The sequence below is a fragment of the Clavelina lepadiformis genome, chromosome 4 (assembly GCF_947623445.1).
Source record: "Clavelina lepadiformis chromosome 4, kaClaLepa1.1, whole genome shotgun sequence".
Taxonomy (NCBI): domain Eukaryota; kingdom Metazoa; phylum Chordata; class Ascidiacea; order Aplousobranchia; family Clavelinidae; genus Clavelina; species Clavelina lepadiformis.
In genome coordinates this window covers 18,985,596-18,998,028 of record NC_135243.1, presented here as the reverse complement: position 1 = coordinate 18,998,028, position 12,433 = coordinate 18,985,596, and the positions used below count along the sequence as shown (strand labels likewise).

The following is a 12,433-nucleotide window of genomic DNA, read 5'->3' as shown; positions in this document are numbered from 1 at the left end:
GAATTGTATCTCTGAACGAAAGTCACACCATGTTTTCTTTGACAAAACTAAGTGTCATAGGCACGAGTGTTTTATGCAATACTCGGTTACTTTTACTTTCGTATCTGAGGTCTTAATAGATTTATGAGATGATTACAACCCAGTGATGTTTCAACAACTTAGTAAGCAAGGTGTTGTCATCGTCTCTCTTGCGTAGACTGTCCGAGCCATATGCTCCACACTGAAAGTTTGTTGTGTCGGGCGTTGATAAGGAGTAACAAGTATCATGTAATGCATTCTGACTACGGCGTTGCAATCAATAGACTATCAGCGAGATATCCTTTTTTATCTGAAATAATCATAGTAACTTTTCTTGTTTATGCAAAATCTGGTAAGGACGAGGCCGCTTTTTTTTACATTGCCGATAACGACTTTGGTTCCTGTTTAATAGACCTAGTGAACAGTTCTAAATTTGGACAATACTGTACGACAAGTCAAAAAACATGTAAAAAACGTGTGACACAGAGGCTAGCTCGGTAACCGTGGCTCGAGGGATAAGTTTAGGTCATGCAAAGACTTTCCTTAGTCCGAGGATAAAGATTTTTATACAAATTTTTTAGTATTATGAAAGCAACAAATTGAGCTTTAAAACCGTACATTTATGATGAACAATATCTATAAGGTATAAGCTACTGGTAATAATGTGTGCCATTTTTTGGAAGTACAATCTGGTTTTTTAACCAAATACGATAAAAAAATGACTTTAAAGATGTTTGCTGAAGTCATACTTACAAGAATATTAAACAAAAATATTTTAAATTTCTCACAGGTTATTAATCTAAGTTTTTCAACATTTTCGGCTTGATAGAATTCACAAACTTAACGATTTTTAAGCGTGAAATTTTGGACTCATGAGCGTGGTGAGAAAGTTATAACTTTCAAAAATTCTTTAGCAAATTTAGCTTTGATTGATGCAGAATTAGATTGGTCTATTTAACTTGAACTTTTTAAACATGACCAAAATATAATCAACTCTTTGATCCTTCTTTACAACACTTACCTCTGTCAGATGTCGGCATGCATTCATTTAGCACGAAGTTGAACTAAATCACGCACAACACAAGTTCGGTGGTCAGTGCCACATGAATATCTCACATTCTAAAATCTTTTGTTTTCAATAGATAAATGTACACATTTCTCTATAATTTTAGCATTCTTTTGTGCGGTTCCACGACATATGGCCGCGGGAAAGTGGCCGCGAACAAACTCACCGGGGTCAACTGAACGTGACGTAAATTGACCGCAGACAAACTGACTGTGACATAAACTGGCCGGCGATCAAATTAACCGTCGATAAATTGGCCGGCGATCAAATTAACCGACGACAAATTGGCCGTCAAAAGGTCAAAATTCTAATTCACTATCTAGTCACTATCCAGTATGTGTATTGCAGTCAAGGTTGCCACTCGTAGAGTTTTTTGGCCCCTTGTACGGTGACCCATATTCATAGATTTCTGATACTGATAAAACCGACACGTCCATGTTCGGGTGTTAAATGGCGAAGCCAGAACCAACAACAAAGTTGAAGGTCACCACAGTCTAATAAACAGGATGTTATCAATGCAACACCCAACCATTTGGAAATTTATAGAAGCTTTAAGGAAATTGCAGAACATAAACAAAAACAAGATTGAGGCGCTCTGTGCCCAAGGGCCTCCTGCCAAAAGGAGAAAATACAAGGATCTGGATGCGCGACTTCAAACCATCGTTGAAGATTTTGCAAACCGTGACATATTAGATTTTCTCAGAGGCATCGCCCACAACCTACAATTTGCGCAATAAACTTCCTTGTTTGTCAAATAACAGCTTGTGTAAATTTTAGTGCCCATATTATGTAGTGTCATATGTGTTTTGCAGTGAACGTCTTTTAATGTTGTTACTCGTATTTCTCGTATTTCCGGAAATATTTCTGTTTATTTCAATAAACGTTTCAATGTGTATTGAAATAAAAAACAATTTTGTTAAAAACAAAGGAAATAGTTACAAACAAATATTTACTTTACATATCATATACTACCGAGTTTAAAATTTTGACCTTTTGACGGCCAATTTGTCGCCGGTTAATTTGATCGCCGGCCAATTTATCGACGGTTAATTTGATCGCCGGCCAGTTTATGTCACAGTCAGTTTGTCTGCGGTCAATTTACGTCACGTTCAGTTGACCCCGGTGAGTTTGTTCGCGGCCACTTTCCCGCGGCCATATGTCGTGCTCCCCTTTTGTGCAACCTTTGTGTTCTTACGTAATCACTAGGGCAACCAAAAGTCAATATGGTCAATTTTTTTAACCTGCTCAGAATGCTATGAAACAAGCACAAAACAAATTTCAGCTTTGTACGACATGTGGTATAGAAGTTATTAGGTCAAATAAAGTCAAAATGTTACGTTAGGTCAAAATACGGTCAAATTGTTTCTTTAGGTCTTCTTTTTAGGTCAACATCTATTAAACTTGTAATTTTGTAACCATTTTGTAATATTATTCTTCCGTTTTTCTCTTTTCTTGTACCACAAACAATTCCAGTGCCCCAAATTATACTTAGAACCAAAGCCACAAAGAGAGGGAAGGCCTTTCAGCCCGTCTGGTGACGTCACGATGTGAAGGCATTGCATTTTAAACTGCAAGTTGTCAATCTTAATACGCAGAAACGAAAAAAAGTCAACACTAGAAAAGCGTTTTGTCAATTTTAAATGCAGCTTTAGATTAGAAAGTTGCTGTAGACAGTGTAGAGACTATCAATATAGCGTTTTTCAAAATAAGGTCAAAATTTAAACTTTTTAGGTCAAAATAAAGTCAAAATTTAAACTTTTTAGGTCAAAATTTGCAAATTTTAAGGTCAAAATTTAAACATTTTAGGTCAAAAAACTGGTTGCCCTAGTAATCACATAAACCAGTTTCGCGTGCACGTAATAACGAGATCGTTTAGATTTTTCTGAACGCCAAAGTTAAAAATTAGTTCGTGCTCTCTTAGGTAATAATACCTAGTCATAACTTATTGTAGGCCTACCATATTTTCAGCACCCAAAAAGAGGACATTTTTTTTGCCGGCAAGAAAAACGAAAGTAGAAATGTTACGTTTGAGTTTGATGATGTTTTACATTTCCTTGGTAGTTGCAGGCAAAAGTTACAAAAACAAAGCAAAGCAAAAGTTACAAAAACAGATACAAAAACAACAAATCAAATTTATTTTTCAGATTCAGCCCATGAATACTTTGCGGTTCCCTTAACTTTTGCCAATAAAGAATGGTCATTTTTAACGAGATCGTGAAATTGTTTACACGAAATATCATTGAAATTATATACAACCGTCAAGATGCTCGAAACTGATCCAACTAATAAGCTGTCTCTTTCTTTGCACCATCGTTGCTGCATCAAAGAAAAAATGCGTTCAACATTTGCATTATGGGCCATAATGCTAAAGTAAAATTGCGCGATTTTTAACAGTTCACTAAACATTTCTTCGGTTCTGGAATGCTGGAAATATTCTGTCCATTTTTCATGTGCCATCATTTTAGAAAATGCAGTTGCATCAGTTTCATGCCGCCTTTGCACAAATTTGCACAAGCCTTGGTACTGGTCGAACAGTTTAGCATCATCAATGTCAACGTTTTTCTCTGCCAGATAATTTACACATGGCTCAACGTTAGCCCATTCTTTGGCGTTGGACAGAAGCATCCAATCAAAACATTTGAATTCAGCAAATGAATTGGTCCATTCATCCAAGTAGGCAACACAAGAATCGTACAATGAAGATACATCTGACATGAACAAATCACATTCCCGATCTTTTCCCTCTTCTCTGAATTTTGTCAGTGTTGATTTTACTTGAATCGATACGAACATTTGTCTTTTCCTTTCTAGAATGTTTTGTCTTTACAGAGTTGAGACTAGCTACAACTTCAACAAGAGATATTTTTGATTTCTCGATGTTTTGAACTTGTTCATGAAAAACAGCCACAAAGGATTGCATGTGTCTCAAATAATGCTCACCCAATGAATTTTCAAAAAAATGTTTTAGAACAATAGGTGGCTTGTCAATGGATACGAAATACGACTTTAAAGCTGGATACATCTGGAGCATTCTAGACAGGCTAGGTCTAGGATAAAGTGAAAGCTGGTTAGCTGTGGGAAAGAAGTTTCTTGTACTCTATATCCACAAATAGACAGAAATCTTTCAACTCTTCTGTCCAAACAGTATAAATGGAAAAATGTTGGTAGGTTTTGTAGATAATACTTTCAACATCAAGACTGATATGATTTGCACCATGGTGTAAACCAGGGATGTCCAATCTGCGGCCCGCGGGCCACAGTGCGGCCCACCTGAGATTTTTGTGCGGCCCGCTAGTCATTTTCACTCCAAGTAGTATTTTGAACTTTGAATCTTAGCCTAATTAAAATGTACCAGTCAGCTCTTTATGTATCCATTTTTCTTGAAATTTAATAGGTTATGCGGCCCAATGAATTATTTCAAGTGACAATGCGGCCCACTATAATAAAAGATTGGACATCCTTGGTGTAAACAGTTACTCAAAATGTGTGCTGGGCAACCAACACCAACTAAAGCAGGAAGTAATTTTTCATATGAGTAAAAACGTTGTTACCTTTCTTTCGGCGCAGACCTCCAAAATTGGTGTTGCAGTTGTCACCAGCAAACGAAATACATTTGTTAAGCAGTTTTGTTTTTTTCAGTGTTTCTTTAATTTCATTTGCAATAGTCAAGGAAGTTTCATTTTTAGTGCTTCTGACATCAAGTAATTTAGACTGCAGACCTCCGTTTTTCCAGTCAAAATATTGTATAACTATAGGTAAAAGTTTGGTAGATTTTGTGATTACTGCCATCAGTGGCTACTCGAGATACTTGATTTCATGTTCTTCTATATCATTTAGCACATACTGAACAGACGTGGGAGCAAGTACATTATTTACGATAGCTTCAATCTTGGTGCGAGCACAAGAGTACCTTTTTGTAAAACCACGAACTTGTCGAGACGACTAGCGGTACTTTCGTTACGGTCTGTTAAGTTCGAACTTGCGCCAGAAAAATTGCGACAGATCCTCGCATGTAAAAAGGCCCAGATGTAACAGAGAACGTCGAACAATGTTTGCAATAACAATCAAGAAGGTAGGGCTGGTAGGGAAATTTGTTGGAAAACCTTTTTTAGACCAGCAATTCAGCATGTTTCATGGCTACAGTAATTTTTTGGAAATAAATACAACGTCTCGCCTAAAAGTCTTGTTGAAAGTATAAGCAACTAACTCGAAATGCGAAAAAAGAGGACATTTAGGCATTTTGGAGCGTCCTCGGAGGACCATTCACTTTTCTTGAGAAAAGAGGACAAATCCTCTTAAAAGAGGACATATGGTAGGCCTACTTATTGGGATATGCCAAATAGTAGGCCTCGAATGAATATTGCAAAGAAAAAACGCTTAAAATTATAATTGAAAATACGATATCTATCATAGATAAAAATTCGAAAAACGGCATTTAACAAACTATGCTTTTTCTAAACAATTTAAGCTCATTTGGTTCAATTCTTTGTTTATTTTGAGACTTCGATTAATTCCATTACGTTACTTTCGGTTTTGATTTTTTCAGCTTTGCTGGTTTTCATGTTTCTGTATTCCTACTTTGTAACTCAAACATTTTTTTCCTTTCAGTATATCTTAGCACAGTTGTTCTGTTATTACGATCTTCATTCTTTATTGTTTGCAAATTTCTTTCTTCAGTATTCCGGATTTTTCTTTTCTTTATTGCAATCTCAAACTTAACAAATTTTGTACTTGTACGTCGCATGTGGCTTTACTTCACACGATTTTTTTGATTCACTACACAAAAAAATGGTCCGCCCTCGTTGTTTGTGTGGTATTTACGACTCAGATCAGCCTACTTTGCAACATAAAGGCTGTTTGAGTAACTGTAAATGATAAGTAGTATATTTTACATCTTTGTCAAATCATCGACATTTTTATTGCTTTCACTTGCAAAATATAAACCGCGACTTTCACACCTCTTCACCTAAGCTTGGCTATAATTACATTAATTAGCCTAATCGTTTAACATTATTTCGAAGACTACAGCGAACCGTTCCCCATTGCTCTGATTCTTAGACAGCACTTTTGTCTGCAAACGCAGAAGTGACGTTAACAAGCAGAATGTGAAATAAATTTAATTTGACTAGTTTAATAATTTACTAGCAACTGAATAAAAGTTTAAAAACACATCAAATCGTTAAAAATATTAAACGGCAAAGAACATAAAAAGAAGTGGGACGCTTGACAACGTTTCAATACGGAAGGAAACACTTTTGAACAATTTAAAAATGAAATTTTGAATGAAAAATTACAAAATTCATATTAGTTCAAGGATGGTGCACTGCCATCTTCCCAAGTGATCCACAGTCCGGGCCATCTCAATTGCAAGCAGCTTTCGACCAATGAATCTGACGTTTTCCCACAGTTCTCTTGCCAATCTACATTGCGCGCTATTCCTTTTCGAAATTTTACCTATTTACATGTTTCGTTTAAAACCTGAAAGTGTTTTGAGAGCTTAAAGTAAAAATATGTGACACTTATACTCACAATATTGTCCTGGGATGACTGCATTAAGCCGTTGTAGTGAAAAATTTCAAATGATTGTGGCATGGAATTTTCATTCTAAAAGAAAAAGATGTTTTGGTGACATAATTAATTTTTTACAAAATACAGTAATTCAAGCTGACTTTAATTAGAAAATTACATCATCGTCGCCGAAAAACTCATCGAAAAACTTCGATCTAACAATAATTCCAAGATCTTCTGGGTCCAAGTTTTCAACCATAACCTGAACACTGCAATACACACGTACATTGAATTTCCATATATAATATTATTCAAAACTAGCAACATTAGCACAAAAAATGTTTCTGTGTGCCCTTAATCGTGGTCAACAATTTTCAAGAAAATAAATAAGTTTACTGAAATAGTGTTGCACACACAACACACTTTGAAAGAAATATTCCACACACCTAGAATGCAGACAGCAACTAGCTAGAATACAAAATGTACTAGCACTTACTAGTCAGGTTCGTTTACTAAATTCATTTCACTTAAAACATCAGGAAGCAAAGAGTTATGAATAAACCCATTGTCTGAAAAAAAGGTAAAATTTTAGAAAAATCATAATTATCATCAATTAATTGTAAGTTTCAAGCAAAAGCATTCTAAGAAAGCAAACTCTTATTTGAGATATCGAAAATTTCTTACAGCACTTGGTTGGTATACTCAAGGATATGGCATGAGAGCTTGTACAATACCTTCAGGATCAAAACGATCAAATATTTTATGAGCAACATCAAGTGGAGAATCAGGCGCAACCAGTCTCCTCTCCAATGAAAAAATCAGTGTTAAATGAGTTTCGCTGGCAACGATCCAGAACGGATATCGGGGTCTTTTCAGGTAATCGCCCACAGTGCAGTAACGCAATTTCTCCAGCAGGGTCAAGAATCCTATTGGGCAGGTGCTGGGAATTCCCCTGAGTTCTAGTGGGTAATCAATAAATGCAAATTGATCGGTGGCAAAAAGACATTTTTGGTTAGACTACATCTCATATATTAAGACCGGATAACCATAACTTCATTTGACTCTAAACGGTTTCACAGTCAATAAAAGAGAAATTCTGCTTCAAGCTTAATCACAACCCAATACAGAATTAAGTAGATAAAAACATAATCTTACAAACTTTAATCTCACTTAAGCCTCCAATATCACAATCTCCATTGAAAACGTTGGACACAGCTTGCCCACATAAGAAGAGGTTAATCAAACTCTGGCTAAAATAAATTGATTGGAAGTTATGATACAAATAGATATAATTATACAATATAACAGCACGTAATAAACACTACATCATATTGTTTTTTATCAACTGGATAATATTCAGATGGTGAAGTGCACACACTGCACCAGTTTCACCTTCCATGTCCATGAATGGAATCAACGAGAGGTATTTCGGGATTATCCAACTCACTTTCGACAGAAGTGATAGACTGTACAAAACAATAGACTAACAAAACATCTTACATAATTATGTAGTATGTTGATTTGTTGAGTAACATGAAAAATATAATTTTTAATATTCATTGTATGTGAAACAATTCTAATAACTTTTACTTAATTTTACCGTGGTGGTGAAACTTATTAATTTATTAGGTCTTACAGACTGCACTTTATTATGCAAAAGTTACCTTTGACATAATAGCAGAATAAAGCAACCTTATCACACCAAATTGTGTAGTAAAATATTGAAGATTTTTGCTCAGTTTCTGTTTTAATTCTTCTCTTTTACAGCACCTTTCAAACCTGCATTGTCAACAAGAGACAGGGCTTTAACAAAAAATAAGATCGATTAGATGACATAAGCCATCAATGAAGCATAAGCGAGCCATAATGTACTGTATAAATACTGTATAGTTGCATGAAAGTCTTCAAAAAATGCATCACAGGCATTTTCATGTTCGGAAAGAACAGCACCTGTTTCCTCTGTACAGTAAGAAACACCTAAAATAATAACGTTCGATAATGCAAGTCAGTTAATTAACTCACACGATCTTGTAATACTAATTTAATAACCATTCACTAATACAAATGAAATATTTTACAATATCACCAGTTTACTATTTGATTGCAAAGCAGCTGCAATGACATTGGACTACAAACCTGAAGAACTTTGTGATGATGAAGCACAAACAGGAAGACACAGCAACCATACACTGGAATTCATCATTAACAGTATTTCATATAACGTTTCCACAAATATCATGTCTCTTTCCCGATCTGCTCAGCGAGTAAGAAACACTAAGTTTTTATGCAGTAATTTTTGTGTGTCATGAATTAAAAATGTTCCACTTGCGAAACTTTTACTGAATACTGACATCTGTTTATACTAACAACCAAATCCATCAAGTAATGCCAAAACAAAAAATTTTAAGATTGTCAATAACAACTAAACATGAATTTACCAAAAGCATTAACACCAAAATATTTATTGTTTGCTAAACACTTTGTTCACTGTATAACAGAATATATGTATATTTATGTCACGAAACAAATACTAACTGCTAACAAGTTCAGCAAGGTGAGATACCTGAAAGTATGTTGAATTCAACATTGCTCAACACAGGAAGACCATCTTCAAATGTGTCCACATCAAAGAGAAGGCGCCTTAGAAAAAAAGCCTGAACTGGTACAATTATAGCGCATGGACCACCAAAATCCTGAACGAGGGCACATTTTTCAGTCGAGCTCCATTGAAAACCTGATATTAATTAATGCTAATAAAATCTATCACGTGATAAAAAAGTTAGAAATTTTTTTAGTAGCAAAGTTAGTAAATATTACAAATAATCATGAACCTTGTGACCATCTTTGAAAGACTCCTTCTGAAAGAGATGAGCCCCAGATCAAACTTTTCAATTTCTTTATCTCTTCAGGCACCATTGTAAATTTTGAGGACAAACCAGTTTGCTTACCATCACTTGTGAATGTGAGTGTAAAACGTCAAAGAGTATCTAAAGCAGTATATACAATGCAAGTATTTTTCTTGCATTTACAACAGCTTTGAGAAACTACATCTGTCAAAGATGCACAAGTCGTTATTCCAATGCTAATCAATATAAATTTAGGGCAAAAATTAATCAAGTGGCTGAGATTTTAATATTATGCACAATTTTCTTGGAAATGTTTCACAAAAGATTATGAGTCGTCATGGGCAAAACCAAATTTCCAACTGTTTGACAATAACATTATGTACTTCGTAACTGGTAGGCCGATAATTTCAAAATTGATACAAAAATCCAAATTAACCAAAAAGAATCAAGATGGTGGCAGTACTGACATCAAAAACTATATACACAATTTTGTTGTCTATAACATATACACAAAAAGTAGCCTTTCACACAACAAGTCAATGTCTTTAACAATCCAAGTATATTTCGCTTGGTCTATCATGTCAGCTAGTTTGATAGCGCAAGGCTACCTCATTCAGCAGGACTTGAATGTTTTACAGTACTTCAGGGTATCAGCATTAGTGTGTTTAGACTTATATGGCACTTCAAGTTAATCTCACATAATGCCATAAAATTTCAATGATCTGTCCATAGATGATGAGGCAATGAAACGAGCATTTTTTCCAAAGCAAACGCCTGTCGCAACACCAGTATGCTCGGTGAAGGTCTTCAGTTCTTGCCATTGCTTGCACAAGTAAACTCGGATGTCAGTTCCAGCTACAGCTAAGTAAGTTCCGGATTGATCAAAGGTTAGTGACTTTACTTCATATCTATCTTCCATAGTCAGGGTCTTGAAATTCTTTAGCTTCCTCAAGTCCCAAAGCTTGACAGTCGAGTCTTCGGCTGCAGTTGCAAGGTAGTATCCATTCTCAGAGAAAGCGATGTCAGTGATTGGGCCAGAGTGTCCTGGAAAGTTAGCAACATTTGTGCGTTCTTTGAGATCCCAAATCTTAATTTGGCTGTCAACCGTTCCAGTTCCAAAAATCAAGCCATCAGGGTGAAATTGAGCACATGTCAGGGCACTTCCAATTGCATCGTCAGTGACACGACACAATGTACGACCTGTGCGAATGTCGCTAAATGCCCAATGTTGATCATCACTGCAGCTGAGTAAATAGTCGCCCAAAGCATGCAAGCTAATTCCGGTAACAGCTTCCTTATGAGTGCGAATAACCGTTGAGCAATGACCATTTTGTACAGACCAAATACGAACAGTTGCATCAGGGGAGCAAGTAAAAGCAATATCCTCTGTTGGGTGATATATGACGTGAGTGATCTTCTTGGAGTGGCCTTTAAGAGTGCTTATTACCTGTTCAGTCTCCTTGTCAAACACAACTGCGGTCTTATCAGCTCCTCCAGTGATGATGCGGTTCGAATCAGATGAACAAAGATCAAGGCACAAAATACCAGGAATTGATGCAGAATGAAGACCAGGATGGGAAGCGACTTGCCTGTAATTGCGAAGGTCATCTGCAACAGCAAGATCCTCTGGCATTCTCTTACCACGCTTCTTTCTTTCCGTTGTGAGAACACTGGCCTTATCTTGCAACTTCTGGATGACATCCTCTGTTAAACCGATCGGCTCCCCATCATCCTCAGTTTTGTCAACTGCCATCTGCTGTGCAACAGGAGGAGCAGGCTGTGTTATTCCAGACTGGGGTTTCAAAGTAGCCAAAGCTTCCCTAGCAGCGGTGGCTTCCTTAGTAAGACGAGCAATAACACGACACGCAGCATCGTGCTGATAAAGAGCATGGGACAACTCTTGGCGCGTTGTGTGAAGCTGCTGTCGTAGAGTGTATGTCGTGAGCATGCATGCATCCCACTCATCTTGGAGTGACTTGAGGATGGCTGGAATACTAGTTGCTGATGGCGGTTTCGGTCTAACCACCGGATTTGCCTTGATATCAATAACTTGCTCCATCGACAGGGGTTCATTGTTGGTAGGGTCTGCACCATTGGTTTGTACAAATTTTTCCAATAATCTTCTTTCAAACACACACCCAGACACTGGTGATATGCAAGGTGATTCAGGGACCTCCCCAGAAATAGAACAAATTAATGACATATTGCAGTTTCACTCAAAAAGTTAATAATGGCAAAAGAAAACTTAATGTCAGGTGTTTGCAGCAAATCTGATGAATTAAACATTTTAGAATAATTAATCATTAAAGAATAGTTAAATCAAATCTAGAATTTTAAATCCTATTCTAGAACAATTTTCAAAATGTTAAAAACATGAGGTGATACCGTGCCTTTTTGTATCAATTTAATGAAAATGTGCTACTGTAAACTAAATACAAATTCATAACTGCTGGACATCTTGATTATTTTCCCAACTTAGCCTACATCGCAAATCATGTCTTTACAATAATAAATGATACAGTACTGCAAAAAAGAAACAGCTGCTCACGCATGAGGCATCGATGATCGCAGTGATAAGGGGTAGGGAGAATATCACACACAAATTTTCTCATTGTCACGCTCGACTGCTCGCAATTTGCAAGAGTAGAATAGAAAAACAAATCAGCTAAGTGCACTAATTCTATGGTGAATGCGTTGAAGAATTCTACAAGCAGTTAGTGTAAGAGAAATGCATGTGGCTGTTTTGATTTATATTTCAGTTTATTGGTGATTGCGATCATTTCGGTTCCAAATATTCAAAATAAATTGAAAAAAAAAAAATTTCCCACCCTCGGGCAAGTATGTTTTCTAGTGGTGAGTACACACCTATCTCCAAATCTGATTGGCCCGTTTTGAGGTTATGGCACTGTCCATAGCACAACTATGTTTACATGTTTCTGAGTTTGTGCAAACTCGCCAGTTGTTCAAGTTTATAGTTGCTATCATTACATTTTGT

General features: G+C 36.3%; 2 protein-coding genes and 1 long non-coding RNA gene across 4 annotated transcripts; all 3 read right to left on the bottom strand.

Annotated features, from left to right (window-relative positions):
• Nucleotides 1–3,196: 3,196 nt before the first annotated feature.
• Nucleotides 3,197–5,399, bottom strand: LOC143451889 (uncharacterized). Its single transcript, XR_013114918.1, has 2 exons — nt 4,636–5,399; nt 3,197–4,131 (listed from the first exon to the last, which is right to left on the bottom strand). It is a non-coding gene; the product is annotated as an uncharacterized LOC143451889 (long non-coding RNA).
• Nucleotides 5,400–6,183: 784 nt separating this feature from the next.
• On the bottom strand, nt 6,184–9,653 carry LOC143451868 (ubiquitin carboxyl-terminal hydrolase MINDY-3-like). Of its 2 annotated transcripts, none has more exons than XM_076952626.1 (12): nt 9,424–9,650; nt 9,156–9,326; nt 8,729–8,845; nt 8,476–8,569; nt 8,257–8,371; nt 7,985–8,058; nt 7,763–7,842; nt 7,327–7,551; nt 7,089–7,161; nt 6,771–6,861; nt 6,614–6,688; nt 6,184–6,538 (listed from the first exon to the last, which is right to left on the bottom strand). In XM_076952626.1, exons 1-12 carry the CDS (start codon nt 9,506–9,508, stop codon nt 6,389–6,391), a joined length of 1,350 nt encoding a protein of 449 aa, XP_076808741.1. In that variant the 5' UTR covers nt 9,509–9,650; the 3' UTR covers nt 6,184–6,388. The 2 variants fall into 2 exon arrangements, 1 of the variants encoding a protein (XP_076808741.1); XR_013114916.1 differs by having other exon boundaries at nt 6,504–6,538; nt 6,754–6,861; nt 9,424–9,653.
• On the bottom strand, nt 9,642–11,732 carry LOC143451867 (pre-mRNA-processing factor 19-like). Its single transcript, XM_076952625.1, has one exon. It carries the CDS (start codon nt 11,639–11,641, stop codon nt 10,133–10,135), a length of 1,509 nt encoding a protein of 502 aa, XP_076808740.1. The 5' UTR covers nt 11,642–11,732; the 3' UTR covers nt 9,642–10,132.
• Between the last annotated feature and the right edge of the window lie 701 nt (nt 11,733–12,433).